The following is a 22,184-nucleotide window of genomic DNA, read 5'->3' on the forward strand; positions in this document are numbered from 1 at the left end:
CCTTGGACCCTGTGGGTGGTGTGCTGAAACTGCCGGGGCCCGACCAGACATAATAAATCTTCCTTAGGGACAGGTGAGGTACCGGAGGATGGAAGGTTAGCCTATGTTCCACTGTTTAAGAAAGCCTCTAAGAATAAACTCAGGAAATTATTAGCCAGTGAGCCTGACATCAGCAGTGGGAAAGATATTGGAAGGTATTCCAAGGGACTGGGTATAAGTATTTGGGTAGACATGGACTGATTAGGGATAGTTGGCATGGCTTTGTGCGTGGTAGGTCATATCTAACCAATCTTATAGAGTTTTTCGAAGATTTTACCAGGAACATAGATGAAGGCAAGGCAGTGGATGTTGTCTACATGAACTTTAGCAAGGCACTTGACAAGATCCCATATGGGAGGTTGGACAAGAAGGTTCAGATGGTTGCAGTAGGTCCCCCTCGGTCCTCAGGCAACTGCACCTCCCACCTGAACCAGATGGTGTACACCAGTTCTGAAAGAGGTGGCTGAAGAGATTGTGGAGGCATAAGTAATGATCTTTCAAGAATCACTAGGTTCTGGAATAATTCTGGAAGACTGGAAAATTGGAAATGTCTCTCACTTCAAGAAGGGAGAGAGGCAGAAGGAAGGAAACTATAGGCCAGTTAGTCTGACCTCAGTGGTTGGGAAGATGTTGGAGTTGATAGTTAAGGGTGTGATTTTCAGAAGGCCTTTGACAAGGTGCCACAGATGAGCTGCTTAACAAGCTACGAGCCCACAGTATTACAGGAAAGATTCTAGCATGGATAAAACAGTAGCTGATTCACAGGAGGCAAAGAGTAGGAATAAAGGGGGCCTTTTTCATTTGACTGCTGGTGACTGGTGGTGTTCCACAGGGGTCTGCGTTGGGACTGATTCTTTTTACATTATATGTCAATGATTTGGATGATGGAATTGATGGCTTTGTTGTAAAGTATGCAGATGATAAGCAGATGGGTGGAGGGGCAGGTGCTTTTGAGGAAGTAGAGAGGCTGCAGAAGGATTTAGACTGGTTAGAAGAATGGGCAAAGAATTGGCCGATGGAGTGTCTGGAGTGTCAGGAATTGTATTGTCATGCAGTTTGGTCAAAGAAATGAAAGGGTTGACTCTTTTCTAAATGGAGATAAGATGCAAAAATCGGAGTCGCAAAGGAACTTGGGAGTCTTGTGCAATATATGGTGAGGAAGACAAATGCAATGTTAGCATTCATTTCAAGAGAACTAGAATACAAAAGCACGGATGTAATGTGACTCTATAAAACACTAGTGAGGCCTCACTTGGAGTACTGTGAGCAGTTTTGGGTCCCTTAGCTTAGAAAGGATATGATGAAACTGGAGAGGATTCAAAGATTCATGAAATGATTCCAGGATTGAATGGCTTGTCATATGAAGAGCGTTTGATGGCTTTGGGCCTGTATTCACTAGAGTTCAGAAGAATGAGGGGTGACCTCATTGAAACCTATTGAATGGTGAAAGGCCTTGATAGAGTGGATGTGGAGAGGATGTTTCCTATGGTGGGATACTCTAAAACCAGAGGACACAACCTCAGAAAAGAGGGGCATCCTTTTAGAACGGAGATGAGGAAGCGTTTCTTTAGCCAGAGAGTGGCAAATTTGTGGAATTTGTTATCACAGACATTTGTGGACGCCAAGTGTTTATGTACATTTAAGGCAGTGGTTGATAGATTCTTGATTGGTCAGGGCACGAAAGGATATGGGGAGAAGGCAGGAGATTGGGGCTGAGAGGAAAATTGGAGCAGCCATGATGGAATGATGGAACAAATTCGATGGGCCAAATGACCTAATTCTGCTCCTATATCTTCTGGTCTTTCAGCCCCTTTACTGTTCATATGCCTTGTTAAGTTATTTTGGTTCTATTTCTGTCTTTTCCCTGTAACCTTCAATACCCTTACAAATCAAGAACCTACCAAACTCTGCTTTAAATATACCCAATGACTTGGCCTCGACAGCTTTTTGTGGCAACAGATTCCACAGATTCACCATCCTCCGGCTAAAGGAATTCTCCTCAGCTGTTCTAAAGTGATGTCCCTGTATTCTGAGGCTGTGCTCTTTGCTCCTACATTTCCTCTCCATGTCCAGGCCGTTTTGATATTTTATGGGTTTCAATCTTCTAATCTCCAGTGAGTACAGGTCCAGAGCCATCAAATGCTCCTCAAACATTAACCCTTTTATTTCCAGATTAATTTTTGTGAACTTTCTCTGGGCTCTCTCCAAGGCCAGCATATCCTTTCACGGATAAAGGGCCCAAAACTGCTCATAATACTCCGAGTGCCATCTGACCAGTGCCTTATAAAGCCACAGCATTACATCCCTGCTCTTATATTCTAGTCCCCTTGACATGAACATTAACATTGCATTTGCCTTCCTAACCACTGACTCAGCCTGCAAGTTAACCTTTAGGAAATCCTGCACAAAGACTCCCAAGTCCCTTTGAATTTTCCTCTCATTTAAAAAAAAAGTAGTCATATTTATTCCTTCTACTCTTGCCTCTCTGCCTCATAACCTGTCTCAGTGTTAGGCTGCTTGTCCCTTAGAGCTGTGAACGAGGAGAAGCGGTCTGTTACCTGTGGGAATTGTCTCTGGATCTTAAGTGTTGATTGCTGTGTGTGTAATACAGACCATATAGAGTTCACATTCTCAGCCATTGACTCTGACTTGTATATTTTCCTTCCTCCAGCCTCCAGAGTAATTCCATCAGTAACAATGGTGCGACTGCATTGACAGCAGCTCTAAAGCTCAACGAAGGCCTCATCGACCTGAGGTAATTCTACAGATATGGGGATCCCTGTCCCCTTTCTCAGTGGACTCTGGGCAGAAGAGTGACCTGTTGTTGACTGTCACTGAGTGAATGAGGAGTGCTGACAGAATGCATAAAATATAGGAACAGAATTAGGCTGTTCAGCCCATCAAGTCTGCTCTGCCATTACATCATGGCTGATTTATTAATTCGTTTCTCCTGTCTTCTCCCCATTACCTTTGACATCCTGACTAATAAAGAACCTACCAACCTCTGCTTTAAATATACTCAATGAGTTGGCCTCAGCCATCTGCACAGATTCATGAGGGGAGGGTCGGTGGGGATGAGGGGAGGGTCGGTGGGGATGAGGGGAGGGTCAATGGGGATGAGGGGAGGGTCGGTGGGGATGGTCGGTGGGGATGAGGGGAGGGTCGGTGGGGATGGTCGGTAGGGATGAGGGGAGGGTCGATGGGGATGGTCGGTGGGGATGAGGGGAGGGTCGGTGGGGGTGACGGGAGGGTCGATGGGGATAGTTGATGGGGATGAGGGGAGGGTCGATGGATGGTCGGTGGGGATGAGGGGAGGGTCGGTGGGGATGAGGGGAGGGTCGGTGGGGGTGAGGGGAGGGTCGGTGGGGGTGAGGGGAGGGTCGGTGGGGATGAGGGGAGGGTCGGTGGGGATGGTTGGTGGGGGTGGGGGTGAGGGGAGGGTCAATGGGGATGAGGGGCGGGTCGGTGGGGATGGTCAGTGGGGATGAGGGGAGGGTCGGTGGGGATGGTCGGTGGGGGTGAGGGGAGGGTCGGTGGGGATGGTTGGTGGGGGTGGGGGTGAGGGGAGGGTCAATGGGGATGAGGGGCGGGTCGGTGGGGATGGTCAGTGGGGATGAGGGGCGGGTCGATGGGGATGGTCAGTGGGGATGAGGGGAGGGTCGGTGGGGATGAGGGGAGGGTCAGTGGGGATGGTCGGTGGGAGTGAGGGGAGGGTCGGTGGGGATGGTCGGTGGGGGTGAGGGGAGGGTCGGTGGGGATGGTCGGTGGGGGTGAGGGGAGGGTCGGTGGGGTTGGTCGGTGGGGGTGAGGGGAAGGTCGGTGGGGTTGGTCGGTGGGGATGAGGGGAGGGTCGGTGGGGATGGTCGGTGGGGATGGTGGGTGGGGGTGAGGGGAGGGTCGGTGGGGGTGAGGGGAGGGTTGATGGGGATGGTGGGTGGGGGTGAGGGGAGTGTTGATGGGGAGGGTCGGTGGGGGTGAGGGGAGGGTCGGTGGGGGTGAGGGGAGGGTTGATGGGGAGGGTCGGTGGGGAGGGTGGGTGGGGGTGAGGGGAGGGTCGGTGGGGATGGTCGGTGGGGGTGAGGGGAGGGTCGGTGGGGATGGTCGGTGGGGGTGAGGGGAGGGTCGGTGGGGTTGGTCGGTGGGGGTGAGGGGAGGGTCGGTGGGGGTGAGGGGAAGGTCGGTGGGGTTGGTCGGTGGGGATGAGGGGAGGGTCGGTGGGGATGGTCGGTGTGGATGGTGGGTGGGGGTGAGGGGAGGGTCGGTGGGGGTGAGGGGAGGGTTGATGGGGATGATGGGTGGGGGTGAGGGGAGTGTTGATGGGGAGGGTCGGTGGGGGTGAGGGGAGGGTCGGTGGGGGTGAGGGGAGGGTCGATGGGGAGGGTCGGTGGGGAGGGTGGGTGGGGGTGAGGGGAGGGTCGGTGGGGATGGTCGGTGGGGGTGAGGGGAGGGTCGGTGGGGATGGTCGGTGGGGGTGAGGGGAGGGTCGGTGGGGGTGAGGGGAGGGTCGGTGGGGATGGTCGGTGGGGGTGAGGGGAGGGTCGGTGGGATTGGTCGGTGGGGGTGAGGGGAGGGTCGGTGGGGATGGTGGGTGGGGGTGAGGGGAGGGTTGATGCGGATGGTCGATGGGGATGGTCGGTGGGGAGAATGAAATGGGATTGGTGTCAGATCGTGGCAGACAGGTGCTTCATGGCGGCACAGACTAAGTGGACCATGTAACTCTAAGAGGGTGATGAGAGACAGGAACGATATTCCGTGTCTTTCCATTTCCAGTCTGCGAGAGAATTCCATCGGCCTGAATGGAGCCAGGGAAATTGCAAATGCGCTACGTGCAAACAAGGTGCTGAGGAGCTTGGAGTAAGTCTGATAGCCAATCTTCTCCCTCACATCTGTAAAGAATGATCTTTGGGAGTGTCCAGCTCCATCTGTGTATTTGTAGAATGATAGGCCTTTAAAATTACAAATATGACCTGTGTGCTATCACAATTGACATATCCAGGACTGGTCAGGTCTTGCACCAGTTAATTGGGAATAATTGGAGTCTGTGTTGAGAAGAATGGCAGTGAACATTTTGTTGTCTGTGTTGTCTGCCATACTGGTTATTGTAGATGTGATTAAGCTGGAGAAGCTACAGAGAAGATTCATCAGGGACATTACCAGAACTGGAGGGTTTGAGTTATAAGGAGACGCTGGATAGGTTGGGATTGTTATCCCTGGAATGGGGAAGACCGAGGAGACTTTGTAGATGTTTGGGGGGGGGGGCATGGTGTGTAGCAGTTAGCATCAGCAACCTGGGTTCACTTCCCACCATTGTCTTTTAGGAGTTTGTACGTTCTCCCCGTGACTGTGTGGGTTTCCTCCGGGTGCTCAGGTTTCCTCCCACATTTCAAAGATGCATGGGTTAGTAGGTTAATTAGTCGGATGGGTATAATTGAGTGGTGCAGCCTGTATCTCTAAATAAAAAAAATACAAACATGAGGGGCTTAGGTAAAGGGGGATGGTCATCTTTTCACAGGGTAAGGGAGTTAAAAACTTGACGGCAAAGTTGGAGGTGAGAGGGGAACCTGAGGTGCAAGATCTTCTCAGGAGGAGGATGGTATATGGAATGAGCTGTCAGAGGAAGAAGTAGAGCTGAGTACAATTACAACATTTAAAAGATATTTGGACAGGGAAGTTCAGAATCAGGTTTATTAGCACTGACTTATTTCACATGAGATATTTTGTTTTGTGACATTGGCGGCTGGTTCAGAGGGACATGGGCAAAACGTGAGCAAATGGCACTAGCTGGAGAGGCACCTCAGTCGATATGGATGAGTTGGGCTGAAATGTGTGGTTCCAGGCTGTTCCAGCTCCAGGACTCCATATTTTCCCGAATACCTTTGAGAGGGCAATCCTGCTCCTTCCCTCATATCTGATCAAATATAAATAGCACAAAGGGGATAAATTCTGTACTCAAGCTCCCTGCCGAAATGCCAGGAAGGGTCTGAGGTGCCTCTGCACAGTAGACGCTGCTCCCAGTGTCAGTGTTCTCTTTTTTTTGGTTTCAGTTTAACAGCAAATCTGTTACACGATGAAGGGACAGAAGCCATCGCTTCCGCTGTTCAGGAGAACCAGACCCTCACTTCTCTGCAGTAAGTCATGAACCCTCTGCCTTTTGTGTGCGTGTGTGTGTGTCTGGATCACTGGACCAGACCCTAACTGACGAGTCAAGGCTTGTGTTTGTCCCATCACTGGCTGGGCCACTGTTCCAGGAAATGGAGGAGGGTGGGGAGTTGGTGCTGTTGGGGAAGGTGACAGGTGAAGCGAGGCAAGTGGGAAATGCAAAGGGCTGGAGAAGAAGGATTCTGATAGGAGAGGAGAGTGAACCATGGGAGAAAGGGAAGGAGGACAGGAATCAGGGGAAGTGACAGGCAGGTGAGAAGAGGCCAGAGGCCAAAGTAGAGAATTGAAGAGAGAAGTGAGAGAGAATTTGTTTACTAGAAGGAGAAATCGAAGTTCATTCCATCAGGTTGGAGGCTACCCAGATGGAATATGAGGTGTTGCTCCTCCACCCTGAGAGTGGCCTCATTGTGGCAAAAGAGGAGGCTACGAACCGACGTGTCAGAATGGGAATGGAGATAGGACCACTGGGACATTCCATTTTTGGTGGATGGAGCGAAGGTGCTGAACTGAAGGGCCTGTTTCTGAATTGGACAACTCTCCAGCCCCTTGGAACCGCCCCTCCCACCACCTCCACATCATCTTATTTTTTATCTGTTCCCCTGCACCATAAACCCCTCATACTGGGAAACCGCTGGAGAAAGGGGCATTTTGGTTGTGGGCCTGCTAGATGTGCCAGCTCCAGGTGTTGGCCGTTGTTTACGTTGCCAACTCTGGGCCCAGCGTGGCATCTGCAATGGAAACTTTCCAGCCCTGCAGATAGGGGCCAGTCTGAGAGCCTTGACCAGGCAGATATCATAAGGTTAGACTTATAAAGGTGGAAATGGTTTAAATTGCTTTCTTGTGTACCCATGGAACTAGATTTGGAGTTTGTCTATGAGAGGCTGATGAGGTTCAATGTCTGTTCACATTCTCTTTCAGCCTTCAGTGGAATTTCATCAGTCCGGAATCTGCCAAAGCTTTAGCTCGTGCACTACGGTCGAACCATAGCATCACCAGCCTTGAGTAAGTCCCCTCTCCCCCTCCTTATCTTTGTCCACAGCTGAACTGCAGTGAGACCGAAGTCAGAGCCTTTAGCTTGTATACAACTATCCAACTGTACTCTCACCAGCCTTGAGTACGTCCCCGTTCTCCCCCTCCCCCCTCCCCCCCCCCCCCCCCCCCCCCTCCCCCCCTCCCCCCTCCCCCTCCCCCCCTCCCCCCTCCCCCTCCCCCTCCCCCCTCTCTCCCTCCCCCCTCTCTCCCTCCCCCCTCTCTCCCTCCCCCCTTCTCTTCCCCCCTCTCTCCCCCTCCCCCCTCTCTCCCCCTCCCTCCCCCTCCCCCCTTCTCTCCCTCCCCCCTTCTCTCCCTCCCCCCCTTCTCTCCCTCCCCCCCTTCTCTCCCTCCCCCCTTCTCTCCCTCCCCCCCTTCTCTCCCTCCCCCCCTTCTCTCCCTCCCCCCTTCTCTCCCTCCCCCCCTTCTCTCCCTCCCCCCCTTCTCTCCCTCCCCCCTCTCTCCCTCCCCCCCTCTCTCCCCCTCCCCTCTCTCCCCCTCCCCCCTCTCTCTCCCTCCCCCCTCTCTCCCTCCCCCCCTCTCTCCCTCCCTCCCCCCTCTCTCCCTCCCCCCCTCCTGTAGTTGAACTGCAGTGAGACCAAGGTCAGAGCCTTTGCAGAGGTTAATCTCAGGATGTAGGGTTAATCTCGCTGTCTTGTTGCCCTTGGTACACAGTCTCTACCTCAGGCCCCTGCCGGCTGTTGAATGAAGTCATCACTGGGGCAATGTGGGAAATACAGCATGGTCTATGTTCAGCAAGATCCCACAAGCACAGTAATCTGTTTTCCATCATGAATCAGTATTGCCAGAGGTGCTGAGGACTTGAGAGCAGAGGGCAGGGGATTGGGTGGGGATTGACCATGTGGGTTTCCCCTGGGTGCTCCGGTTTCCTCCCATATCCTGAAACCTGCATGTCAGAGGTGTTAAGTGACTATTGTGTGTGGGCGAGGGGTAGATTCTGGAGAAGAATTAAAAATGTGGGATTAGTGTAAAATTGACATAAATCGGTGATGGTTAGCAAAGACTCGATGGGCTGAAGGGCAGGTTAACTCTCCATGACCTGAAATATCAGTGAGAAAGGAAGGGGTTCCAGGATTACTGGAACAGCAGCATGAGAGTTGTGGTCTGTGTCCCGTAACGTTGTATTACTGATGTCCCTGCTGAGGATAGCATATTAATCACATGGGCTTATTTACCTTCCAGCCTCCAGGAAAACAGCATTGGAGATGAAGGAATCATCGCACTCTCGGCTGCACTGAAATATAACTCAGTGCTGACCTCCCTCTAGTAAGTTTCTGTAGTTTGTTCACTTTGAGCACTGGTAGAAGAATATCAGGTCAAAGGAAACAGCAATGGAAGAGGTCGTTCCTTTGTGGTCACTCTCAGATTCAGTAACTAAATAGTAACGTAACCATTAGTGTAAAGCCTTACGCACCAGTGTTTGAGGTTCAATTCCCACTGCTGTCTGTAAGGAGTTCATACATTTTCCATGTCACCACGTGGGTTTCCTCCCACATTCCAAAGACGTTTGGGTTAGGGTGCTGGAAGATGTGGGCATACTACGTTGGTGCTGGAAGTGTGACCCCCCCCACCCCCAGCACATCATTGACACAAACAGACACATTTCACTCTGTGTTGCAGTGTACATGTGAGAAATAAAGCTAATACTTAATCTTAAGTCTTTTATCTTCCACCTCAGTGCCAGTTCTGACACACCTTCATACCCTTTATGTCTTTAATATTCAAACCTGGAACAATGTGTTTTCAATAGAGACGATCCTCTCCCTATCCCAAATCCACAGACCCTCCACAGCCCTTGGGTAAAGAATTCCTAAACTTCTTCCACAAACCTCTCCTCACCTTGTCCTGAGTGGCTGACCATTCAAATCAGACACATGAAACATCCCATGTCTACCTTTAAAAGTTCATCACAGATTTTGCATGTTTCAGTCAGATAACATCTTGTTGAATTAAAGGACCAATGCGACAGTTCCAAGCCAGGACTGTGTCCAGATTGGAAGGAGCAGAAGACAGAAGTGTTCTCCAGCACCCTCGGCCTTTACTCCTCCTAGTTGCCACCCCTGCTCCTTTCCACAGCTCGATGATACTGTTTCCTCGATAAGTGAATGCGTTCAGGCAAGGTTCCTGATCACTGCAGCTTGGTACACTCTTCCCTCCAGACTTCCATAGAGAAATGACCAGTGTGATTTTGAACAGCTCCCTCCTTACCAGGAATCTGGAAATGAGGAGCAGGAAGAGGCCATTTTGAGTCTGTTCCAACATTCAATGTGGTCGGGGCTGATTATCTAACTTCAGTGTTTGTTTCTGCTTTCTCCTCTGCGATATCTAACTTGTTAAACACAGTTAATGTTCGATCTACAGACTCATTTCCTGTTAGAAGAAGAACTTTCTCTTCACCCAGTCCTCAGTTCTGACCTTTGGTTCTGGGCTTCCCACTCACTGGAACATCTGTCCAGTCCTAGCAGTTTATAAATCTCAATGTAGTCCTCTCTCTCCCTTTGAAATGTATGAATATAAACAGTTATAAAAGCTCCCTTCACGTTACAGACATGCTGGACCAAGTATCAATCTGTAGTGACCTTTCACCACACCCTCTCCATTCCTAGATAGAACATAGAATAGTACAGCACAGTACAGGCCCTTTGGCCCACAATGTTGTGCCGACCCTCAAACCCTGCCTCCCATATAACCCCCCCACCTTAAATTCCTCCATATACTTGTCTAGTAGTCTGTTAAATTTCACTAGTGTATCTGCCTCCACCACTGACTCAGGCAGTGCATTCCACGCACCAACCACTCTCTGAGAAAAAAACCTTCCTGTAATATCCCCCTTGAACTTCCCACCCCTTACCTTAAAGCCATGTCTGCTTGTATTGAGCAGTGGTGCCCTGGGGAAGAGGCACTGGCTGTCCACTCTATCTATTCCTCTTAATATCTTGTATACCTCTATCATGTCTCCTCTCATCCTCCTTCTCTCCAAAGAGTAAAGCCCCAGCTCCCTTAATCTCTGATCATAATCCATACTCTCTAAATCAGGCAGCATCCTGGTAAATCTCCTCTATACCCTTTCCAATGCTTCCACATCCTTCCTATAGTGAGGTGACCAGAACTGGACACAGTACTCTAAGTGTAGCCTAACCAGAGTTTTATAGAGCTGCATCATTACCTCGCAACTCTTAAACTCTATCCCTCGACTTATGAAAGCTAACACCCCATAAGCTTTCTTAACTACCCTATCTACCTGCGAGGCAACTTTCAGGGATCTGTGGACATGTACCCCCAGATCCCTCTGCTCCTCCACACTACCAAGTATCCTGCCATTTACTTTGTACTCTGATTTGGAGTTTGTCCTTCCAAAGTGTACCACCTCACACTTCTCCGGGTTGAACTCCATCTGCCACTTCTCAGCCCAGTTCTGCATCCTATCAATGTCTCTCTGCAATCTTTGACAATCCTCTACACTATCTACAACACCACCAACCTTTGTGTCATCTGCAAACTTGCCAACCCACCCTTCTACCCTCACATCCAGGTCATTAATAAAAATCACGAAAAGTAGAGGTCCCAGAACCAATCCTTGTAGGACACCACTAGTCACAACCCTCCAGTCCAAATGTACTCCCTCCACCACAACCCTCTGCTTTCTGCAGGCAAGTCACTTTTGAATCCACCTGGGCAAACTTCCCTGGATCCCATGCCTTCTGACTTTCTGAGTAAGCCTACCGTGTGGAACCTTGTCAAATGCCTCACTAAAATCCACATAGATCACATCCACTGCACTACACCTCCTCAAAGAACTCTATCAGGTTTGTTAGACACGATCTGCCCTTCACAAAGCCATGCTGACTGTCCTTGATCAGACCATGATTCTCTAAGTGCCCATAGATCCTATCTCTAAGAATCTTTTCCAACTGCTTTCCCACCACAGACGTAAGGCTCACTGATCTATAATTACCCAGACTATCCCTACTACCTTTTTTGAACAAGGGGACAACATTCGCCTCCCTCCAATTCTCTGGTACCATTCCCGTAGACAACAAGGACATAAAGATCCTAGCCAGAGGCTCAGCAGTCTCTTCCCTTGTCTTGTGGAGCAGCCTGGGGAATATTCCGTCAGGCCCCGGGGACTTATCTGTCCTAATGTATTTTAATAACTCCAACACCTCCTCTCCCTTAATATCAACATGCTCCAGAACATCAACCTCACTCATATTGTCCTCACTGTCATCAAGTTCCCTCTCATTGGTGAATACCGAAGAGAAGTATTCATTGAGGACCTCGCTCACTTCCACAGCCTCCAGACACATCTTCCCACCTTTATCTCTAATCGGTCCTACCTTCAACTCCTGTTATCCTTTTTTTCTTCACATAATTGAAGAATGCCTTGGGGTTTTCCTTTACCCTACTCGCCAAGGCCTTCTCACGCCCCCTTCTTGCTCTCCTCAGCCCCTTCTTAAGCTCCTTTCTTGCTACCCTATATTCCTCAATAGACCCATCTGATCCTTGCTTCCTAAACCTCATGTATGCTGCCTTCTTCCACCTGACTAGATTTTCCACCTCACTTGTCAGCCATGGTTCCTTCATCCTACCATTCTTTATCTTCCTCACCGGGACAAATTTATCCCTAACATCCTGCAAGAGATCTCTAAACATCGACCACATGTCCATAGTACATTTCCCTGCAAATACATCATCCCAATTCACACCTGCAAGTTCTAGACTTATAGCCTCATAGCCTCATAATTTGCCCTTCCCTAATTAAAAATTTTCCTGTCCTCTCTGATTCTATCCTTTTCCATGATAATGCTGAAGGCCAGGGAGCGGTGGTCACTGTCCCCCAGATGCTCACCCACTGAGAGATCTGTGACCTGACCCGGTTCGTTACCTAATGCTAGATCTAGTATGGCATTCCCCCTAGTCGGCCTGTCAACATGCTGTGACAGGAATCCATCCTGGAAACACTTAACAAACTTTGCTCCATCCAAATCCTTGGAACTAATCAGGTGCCAATCAATATTAGAGAAGTTAAAGTCACCCATGATAACAACCCTGTTATGTTTGCACCTTTCCAAAATCTGCCTCCCAATCTGCTCCTCTGTATCTCTGCTGCTACCAGGGGGCCTATAAAATGCTCCCAGTAGAGTAACTGCTCCCTTCCTGTTCCTGACTTCCACCTATCCTGCTACATTACTCACCCTTTCTGTAGCTGTAATAGTATCCCTGACCAGTAATGCCACCCCTCCTCCCTTTCCCCCCCTCTCTATTCCTTTTAAAGCACTGAAATCCAGGAACATTGAGAATCCATTCCTGCCCTGGTGCCAGCCAAGTCTCTGTAATGGCCACTACATCATAATTCCATGTATGTATCCAAGCTCTCAGTTCATCACCTTTGTTCCTGATGCTTCTTGCATTGAGGTACACACATTTCAGCCCTTCTACCTTATTACCTTTACACCATTCTCTTTCCTCAAAGCCTCTCTATATGTTAGATCTGGCTTTATTCCATGCACTTCTTTCACTGCTCTATCACTCCGGGCTCCATCCCTCTTGCAAATTAGTTTAAACCCTCCCGAACCATGCTAGCAAACCTACCTGCAAGGATATTGCTCCCCCTTGAGTTCAGGTGCAACCCATCCAATCTGTACAGGTCCCACCTTCCCCAGAAGAGATCCCAATGATCTAAAAATCTAAAACCCTGCTCCCTGCACCAACTCCTCAGCCACGCATTCAACTGCCATCTCCTCCAATTCTTACCATCACTATCACGTAGCACTGGCAGCAATCCTGAGAACGCCACCCTTGAGGTCCTGTTCTTCAGCCTTCTGCCTAGTTCCCGAAACTCACACTTCAGGACCTCATCCCTCTTCCTGCCTATGTCGTTGGTCCCAACATGTATCACGACTTCTGGTTGCTTTCCCTCTCGTACCAGGATGTCGTGCACCTGGTCAGAGACATCCTGGACCCTGGCACCCGAGAGGCAACAAACCAGGCGGGTGTCCTTCTCACATCCACAAAATCTCCTGTCTGCTCCCCTGACTATAGAGTCTCCAATGACGACAGCTCTCCTCTTCTCGGTCCCACCCTTCTGCACCACCGGATCAGACTCAGTGCCAGAGGCCCTGCCACTGTGGCTCACACCTGGTCGGTTGTCCCCGCCAGCAGTATCCAGGATGGTAAACTTATTATTCAGGGGAATGGCTACAGGGGTGCTCTGCACTACCTGTCTGCTCACCTTTGCTTTCCCCCCTCTGACTGTCACCCAACGACCTGCTTCCGACAGCCTAGGTGTGACTACCTCCCTGTAGCTCTCACCTATGACTGCCTCATTCTCCCTTATGAGTCGAAGGTCATCCAGCTGCTGCTCCAGATTCCTTACATGGTCTTCCAGATCGCCCAGCCGCATCTGATAAGAGACAAAACTCCACACACTGGTCCAAAAGAGTTTTATGGAATTTTGAGAGGAATAAGTTCCTGTCCTGTGGAAACAAGCTGGGGAATAGCACAAAGGTGTTGTTCAGGAGCCTCCACAGACTTGATGCCTCCTTTTGTGTTCATTCTGATTCTTTCCATGTTAGTTGTTGCTGTAAATGCTGGTATAACTCGTTGTTTTCTGTTGGTTGAGCTGTCCTTCTGTGTTGGAATATGAAGCTGCGTTGTTGACTGGTTCCTTTGCTGTAGCCTACAGGGAACGTCCGTGGGTGAACGAGGTGCCAAGGCCTTGGCCGAAGCCCTCGCAGTGAACAGGAGCCTGACCACGCTGGAGTGAGTACATTCCTGTTAATCTATCTCTGCATTCATGATCGTTTGATGCCCAAGAGACAGGGAAGTTGGGAGAACCTCAGTGGGGGTTGACCCTGAGCCTTGGTGATGTTTCTAGGTCCTCAGAACAGCAACACACACAAAATTCTGGAGGAACCCAGCAGGTCAGACCACAAGATATAGAAGCAGAATTAGGCTATACAGCCCATTGAGTCTGCTCTGCCATTCCACCCTGGCTGATTTATTATCCCTCTCATCCCCATTCTCCTGCCTTCTTCCTGTAACTTTTGATGCCCTGAATAATCAAGAACCTACCAAACTCTGCTTTAAATATACCCAATGACTTGGCCTCCACAGCTATCTCTGGCAACAAAAATTCCACAGATTCACAACCCTCTGGCTCAAGAACTTTCTCCTCATCTCTGTTTTCATTGCTACCACTATTGGAAACATCTCTCCATGTCCACTCTATCCAGGCTTTTCAATATTCGATAGGTTTGAATGAGATCCCACCCTCATTCTTCCAAACTCTAGCAAGTTTAGGGAACCTTGGTTTTCAAGAGATATTGAGGCCCTGGTTAAGAGAAAAAAGAGAAGTACATAGCACGTACAGACAAGCAGGAACAAATGAGGTGCTTATGGAATATAAGAAATGCAAGGGAATACTTAAGAAGAAATCAGGAAGGCTAAAAGAAGGCATGAAGTTGCCCTGGCAGACAATTTGAAGGAGAATCCTAAGGGATTCTACAGGTATGTTAAGATCAAAGGGATTGCAAAGGACAAAATTGGTCCTCTGGAAGATCAAAATGGCAATCCATGTGTGGAGCCAGATCAGATGGGGAAGATCTTAAATGAATTCTTTGCATCTGTATTTACTCAGGAGATGGACACAGTCTATAGAAGTGAGGCAAAGTGGCATCAACTTTACAGACCCTGTACAGATTACAGCGGAGGAGGTGTTTGCTACCCTGAGGAAAATCAGGGTGGATAAATCCCCAGGGCCTGACAAGGTGTTCTCTCAGACCCTATGGGGTTCTAGATGAGATATTTAGATCATCCTTAGCAACAGGGGAGGTACCAGAGGATTGGAGGATAGCCAATGTTGTTTCACTGTTTTAAAAAAAGGCTCTAAACATAAACCAGGAAATTATAGGCTGGTGAGTCTGACATTAGTTGTAGAAAGTTACTGGAAGTTTTTCTATGGGACTGGATATGTAAATATATGGATAGACGTGGACTGATTAAGGATAGTCAGCATGGCTTTGTGCATGGTAGATTATGTCTAACAATCTTATAGAATTGTTCGAGGAAGTTCCCAGGGAAGTGGAGGAAGGCAAGGCAGTGGATGTTGTCTACATGAACTTTAGTGAGGCATTTCACAAGGTCCTGTATGGGAGGCTGGTCATGAAGGTTCAGTCACTCAGCATTCACGATTAGACATAGAAACATAGAAAATAGGTGCAGGAGTAGGCCATTCGGCCCTTCGAGCCTGCACCGCCATTTATTATGATCATGGCTGATCATCCAACTCAGAACCCCGCCCCAGCCTTCCCTCCATACCCCCTGATCCCCGTAGCCACAAGGGCCATATCTAACTCCCTCTTAAATATAGCCAATGAACTGGCCTCAACTGTTTCCTGTGGCAGAGAATTCCACAGATTCACCACTCTCTGTGTGAAGAAGTTTTTCCTAATCTTGGTCCTAAAAGGCTTCCCCTCTATCCTCAAACTGTGGCCCCTCGTTCTGGACTTCCCCAACATCGGGAACAATCTTCCTGCATCTAGCCTGTCCAATCCCTTTAGGATCTTATACGTTTCAATCAGATCCCCCCTCAATCTTCTAAATTCCAATGAGTACAAGCCCAGTTCATCCGGTCTTTCTTCATATGAAAGTCCTGCCATCCCAGGAATCAATCTGGTGAACCTTCTTTGTACTCCCTCTATGGCAAAGATGTCTTTCCTCAGATTAGGGGACCAAAACTGCACACAATACTCCAGGTGTGGTCTCACCAAGGCTTTGTACAACCGCAGTAGTACCTCCCTGCTCCTGTACTCCAATCCTCTCGCTATAAATGCCAGCATACCATTTGCCTTTTTCACCGCCTGCTGTACCTGCATGCCCACTTTCAATGACTGGTGTATAATGACACCCAGGTCTCGTTGCACCTCCCCCTTTCCTAATCGGCCACCATTCAGATAATAATCTGTTTTCCTATTTTTGCCACCAAAGTGGATAACTTCACATTTATCCACATTAAATTGCATCTGCCATGAATTTGCCCACTCACCCAACCTATCCAAGTCACCCTGCATCCTCTTAGCATCCTCCTCACTGCTAACACTGCCACCCAGCTTCGTGTCATCCGCAAACTTGGAGATGCTGCATTTAATTCCCTCATCCAAGTCATTAATATATATTGTAAACAACTGAGGTCCCAGCACTGAGCCTTGCGGTACCCCACTAGTCACCGCCTGCCATTCTGAAAAGGTCCCGTTTATTCCCACTCTTTGCTTCCTGTCTGCTAACCAATTCTCCACCCACACCAATACCTTACCCCCAGTACCGTGTGCTTTAAGTTTGCACACTAATCTCCTGTGTGGGACCTTGTCAAAAGCCTTTTGAAAATCCAAATATACCACATCCACTGGTTCTCCCCTATCCACTCTACTAGTTACATCCTCAAAAAATTCTAAGAGATTTGTCAGACATGATTTTCCTTTCACAAATCCATGCTGACTTTGTCCGACCATTTCACCGCTAGACAATGACTTTATGGGAGATGCCAGAGAGTGGTGGTAGAAGCAACGCACATCAAAGTTGCTGGTGAACGCAGTAGGCCAGGCAGCATCTATAGCACTAACCATCCTGACGAAGGGTCTCGGCCTGAAACGTCGACTGCACCTCTTCCTACAGATGCTGCCTGGCCTGCTGCGTTCACCAGCAACTTTGATGTGTGTTGCTTGAATTTCCAGCATCTGCAGAATTCCTGTTGTTAGTGGTGGTACAGGGTTGCCTCTCTGATTGGAGACCAGTGACTAGTGGAGTGCCACAGGGATCAGTGCTGGGTCTGTTGTTGTTTGTCCTCTATATCAATGATCTGGATGATATGGTTAACTGGATCAGCAAGTTTGCGAATTACACCAGGATTGGGGATGTAGTGGACAATAAGGGAGTCTATCATGGTTTGCAGAGGGATCTGCATCAGCTGGAAAAATGAGCTGAAAAATGACAAATGGAATTTAATGCAGACAAATGAGAGGATTTACACTTTGTTAGGACCAACCAGGGTAGGTCTTACACAGTGAACGGTAGGGCACTGGGGAGTGTGGTAGAATAAAGGGATCTGGGAATACAGATCATAATGCATTGAAAGTGGCGTCACAGGTAGATAGGGTTGTAAAGAGAGCTTTTGACACATTGGCCTTCATAGATCAAAGTATTGAGTACAGGAGATGGGATGTTATGTTGAAGACGCTGGTGAGGCTTAACTTGGAGTATTGTGTGCAGTTTTGGTCACTTAGCTATAGGAAAGACGTAAACAAGGTTGAAAGAGTACAGGGAAAATTTTCAAGGATGTTGCCAGGTCTGGAGGGCCTGAGTTATAAGGAAACATTGAATAGGTTAGGACTGTATTCTTTAGAACATAAAGACTGAGAGGACTTGATAGAGGTATACAAAATCGTGAAGGACATAGAGTAAATACAAGCAGACTTTTTCCACTGAGGTTGGATGGGACAACAACTGGAGGTCATGGGTTAAGGATGAAAGGTAAAAGGTTTAAGGGAACATGAGGGGAAACTTCTTCACTCAGAGGGTCATGAACGTGTGGAATGAGCTGCCTGCACGAGTGGTGCAGGGGAGGTGATTTCCACATTTAAGAGAAGTTTGGATAGGTACATGGCTCTGGTGCAGGCTGATGGGAGTAGGCAGCTTAAGTGGTTTCAGCATGGACTAGATGGGTCGAAGGGCCTGTTTCTGAGCTGTGCTTCTCTGTGAGTATAGGTCTAGAGCCATCAAATGCTCCTCATTTGTCAGGCAGGCAGCATCTGTGCTCAATAGCACTCTCAGTTCCTAACTTTTCAATCAACAGTTCCTATACATTTACACTAGATATTAAAATCCAAGACAGCTCGGGTTATGGGAGCATGTTCTGTTCTCGTGTGTGTAGGCATGTTCCTGAGAGATGAATGTCCTTTGGTCTGTTCCAGTCTCCGAGGGAATGCTGTAGGCGTGGCTGGGGTGAAGGCAATTGCTGCGGGCCTGAAAGTCAACAACAGCCTCCAGACTCTCAAGTACGTGTCCTCTTCTTTACCCAGTTTCACTTACATTCTGGAAAACAGTCACTGTGGTTGAACTAAGTGGGGCCTTCTAGCACCTTGGTGTGTTCCACAGAGCTCCAGGGTTTGGACTAGAATCAGTTCCAGTGGAGCAGGCAGTGTCTGACCTTCTGCAGGTCATATTAACTGAGAGATGAGTAAGTTGTGGTTCTGTACCTGAGAAAAATCTCAGTGAAAGGTGAAATATTTAAGGGGAACTTGAGGAGGAACTTCTCCACAGAGTGTGGAACAAGCTCCCAGCGCAAGTGGTGGATGTGAGTTTGATGTCAACATGTAAGAGAAGCGAGGGTAAGTACATGGATGGGATGGGTTTGGAGGGCTATGGTCCGGGTGCAGGTAGACGGGACTAGGGAGAAGAATGGTTCTGAAAGGCCTGTTCCTGTGCTGCAGTACTCTATGACGAAGGTAAAAGAGACCAATTGGCAAGGTTGGCAGTTTCCTTCTCTGAACAACATCAGAGAACTTCTTTTATTACTGAGGAATTCACCGAATGACAAGAGGCCGCAAACTAGTGTCTGGGATTGGATACCTCAGTGAGACTTGAAGCAGATAGTGCAGTGGACAGATCCCTACCTCAGTGCTGAAAATGCACAGACCTGTGTCAGTGCCTGGATGTGCTGGGCTTAGAGGGCCTTTGCTGATGAGATGGTGAGTGTTTCCAGGATTCTCCCATTTATTGGATTAGAGAAGGAAGTACTGTGGACCAATGATGGAAATGTTTCATTAGCCTTGCCCTTTCCACTCAGATCACGTTAAAGCAGGAAATCCAAGTCCAAATCCAGACATCCATTTGAAATTCTCAACTAATCTTTGTACCATTCTGCTGTTGTTACATTTATTCGGGTTTCTTAGCAGAGTGAAGGAATGGAGGGATTTTTGGGCCCATGTCCATACATCTCTCAAAGCTGCTGGGCAAGTTGAGGGGGTTATTAGGGTTTATGGTGTGTTAGCTTTTATTAATAGAGGAATTGAGTTCAAGTTGTAAGGTGATGTTGCAGCTCTGGCTAGACCATGCTTGGAGTAATGTGTTCAGTTCTGGTTGTCACATCACTGGCTGATTGCCCATGTTGGTGCAGTCTTTCATTGATTCTATTATGGTTATACTGTTATGGATTTGTTGAGTATGTCCGCAAGGAAATGAATCTCAGGGGTGTATATGGTGACATATATGTACTTTTATAATAAATTTACTTTGAACTTCATTATAGGAATGTTGTGGAACCTTTAGAGTATGCAGAGGAGATTTACCAGGATGCTGCCTGGATGGGAGAGCATAGGTTAAGTGAGGTAGGGCATTTCTCTTTGAAGCAAAGGAGGATGAGAGGTGACTTGGTAGAGGCATGCAAGGTGATAAGGAGCATGGGCTGAGTGGACAGTCAGTCTTTTTCCCAGGGTACTAGGAGGGGGCATCATTTTAAGGTGCCAGGAGGGAAGTATAGGGGGATGTCAGAGTCAGAGTGGTGGGAGGTGGTAAAGGCAGATTCATTAGGGACATTTCAGAGCCTCTTAGATTGGCACATGGTTGATAGAACAATGGAAGGGAAGGGGTTGTGCAGGTTTAAAGATTGTCACAAGTCACGGGCCAAAGAGACTGTACTGTGTTGGAATATTCTATGTTCTTATTATTACCATGTACACCGGTTACTCTGGGAACTTCATGCAAACAGGGTGCATTTGACAAATTAATCTGTCTATGCTCGATTGTTGATTCCTGCATCTGTTGCCTTGTAGCCTTCAGGAGAACTCGTTGGGTCTGGATGGGGCGATGTGCATTGCAATTGCTTTGAAGTATAATCCCAGTCTTGCCCACATCAAGTAAGTGTCTCCATGTTCCATGTTCTGACTCGCTTCACACTCGGTCTGTTCCCCCACTGTGAACTACAGAGGGTAAAGAAACCCTGGTGACCTCAGCTCTCTATGCACAGTTGAAGAGGACAGGACTCAGTGTGAGTTGTCTGCTGGGAGGATTATCATATCCCTGTCAGAAGCTCACCCCACACCCACTCCAGCAGCAGAAAGAGCAGTCTGGGCCATGAGATAGGTGTATTCACTCCTTCACCTATCCGTTAGTCTGAGGCCAATGTTGGAGAATGTGCCAACCATTAAGCACCTATGTTAATTCAATTATTCATTCAGCCCACTTTCCATAAGACCACATCACCATAAAACAAATGAGCAGAAAAGGGCCATCTGGCCTATTGAGTCTGTTCCACTGTTCTATCATGGCTGATTTACTATCCCACTTAAACCCTTCTCTCCCATTACCTTTGACACCCTGACTAATCATGAACCTATGAACCTCTACTTTAAATATACCCAACAGCTTGACCTCCACAGCCATCTGTGGCAAAAAATTCCACAGATTCCCCACCCTCTGGCTAAAGAAATTCCTCCTCTCCTCTGTTCTAAATGGACGTCCCTCCATACTGAGGCTGTGCCCTCTGGTCCTAGACTCCCGCACTTTGGAGACATCATCTCCACATCCATTCTATCTCAGCCTTTCAATATTGAGATCCCCCTCTCATTCTTCTAAACTCCAGCGAGTACAGACCCAGACCAGAGCCACCAGATGCTCCTGGTATGTTAACCCTTTCATCCCTGGGATCATTCTCATGAGCCTCCTCTGGACCCTCTCCAATGCCAGTACATCCTTTCTTAGATAAGGGGTCCGAGACTGCTCAGTAACTCCCATCAACTCCCCCCCCCCCCAATGCTACCTTCACGTTGTTTCTGTGTGGGGAAACCAGAGCTCCCAGGGGAAACCCAGAGAGCGTGTAAGCTTCACACAGACAGTGCTATGGGCTCCAATTGATCTTGAGTCTCGGGCTCAACTTACCGCTCCTCCTTCAGTCCAGCCCAGTAACCAAAGAACATAATGTTGTGACAGTTCATTCCATTGGCTCTTTCTCACAGTCTCCAGGGCAACAAGATTGGCGAATCTGGAGCGAAGGTCATCGCTGCTGAGATCAGAAGCAAGTCCCCTCACTGCATTGTTGAGATCTGAGCCAAGCCAGGCTGGAAAAGTAGCACAGTGCGGGCCCCATTCGATTCGGCACAATCCATCTTCTGGTGTGTTGTCCACCTCCACTGACCCTGAGGCCGGGAGAAAAGAATGGTGTTCCCTGACCCCGAGGTCAGTGAGAGACAGTGCGGACGGTGGTGGCCTGTGACCCCTGACCCTGTGACCCTGAGGTCAGTGGGAGCGGTGTGGGCAGTGGCGACTCCTAACACCTGAATTCTCTGGGAGCATAGATAATGGTGACCCCTGAGGAAGGAGGCGCAGACAGCGATAACCTGTGGCTTCACTACCAGTTACTGCATGAAGATGTGGAACCGTTGTGGGAGTCGGTTCACACACTGATGGGAACTCGTGTTGCACTTGTACATAATTGAGTTGTTTCATAGACTGAGGGAAATTGTGTTCCATTTGTAGATATGTTATTTACAGTATAACTGCTTATATTTATCAATGATTTCAAAAGCAACTATTAAAAATAATATTCCAGTGCTGAGTAACTGGGACACAGTGATCGGTTTGTGTTCTTGTACTTCACTCATCCCAAGTACTCGACCAAATGCCACACCTCAGCTGGAACAGAATGAGCCCACACTTTATAAGCAAAGTGCTGGAGTTTATTTTCCACAAGGCAGCGAATCACTCACACCCGCGTATGTAACTTATAGATAAGGTGACAGTAACGTGTGTGTTTTAGTTGGGGCTCTAGTTATAAGATATTAAATCGAACACAAAATAAGTACAGTACAAATGGAAGTCAATGAGCCAGACTGGGCTGTGAAGTGGACTGTGCTCCAGCATTACAAGGCTGCTGTATACTGTGG

General features: G+C 48.5%; 1 protein-coding gene across 4 annotated transcripts in view; it reads left to right on the forward strand.

Moving 5' to 3' along the window:
- Positions 1-21,859, forward strand: part of nlrc3 (NLR family, CARD domain containing 3) — a 109,416-nt gene extending 87,557 nt beyond the window's left edge. For all 4 annotated transcript variants that reach the window (XM_063059492.1, XM_063059491.1, XM_063059494.1 and 1 more), the window contains 9 exons: positions 2,711-2,794; positions 4,810-4,893; positions 6,084-6,167; positions 7,117-7,200; positions 8,431-8,514; positions 13,927-14,010; positions 18,216-18,299; positions 20,076-20,159; positions 21,258-21,859. In XM_063059492.1, the coding sequence (XP_062915562.1) occupies positions 2,711-2,794; positions 4,810-4,893; positions 6,084-6,167; positions 7,117-7,200; positions 8,431-8,514; positions 13,927-14,010; positions 18,216-18,299; positions 20,076-20,159; positions 21,258-21,348 (763 nt within the window). In that variant the 3' untranslated portion in view covers positions 21,349-21,859. The remainder of the gene's footprint in view (positions 1-2,710; positions 2,795-4,809; positions 4,894-6,083; positions 6,168-7,116; positions 7,201-8,430; positions 8,515-13,926; positions 14,011-18,215; positions 18,300-20,075; positions 20,160-21,257) is intronic.
- The last annotated feature ends 325 nt before the right edge of the window (positions 21,860-22,184 follow it).

This window comes from Mobula hypostoma, chromosome 9 (genome assembly GCF_963921235.1).
Source record: "Mobula hypostoma chromosome 9, sMobHyp1.1, whole genome shotgun sequence".
Classification (NCBI taxonomy): domain Eukaryota; kingdom Metazoa; phylum Chordata; class Chondrichthyes; order Myliobatiformes; family Myliobatidae; genus Mobula; species Mobula hypostoma.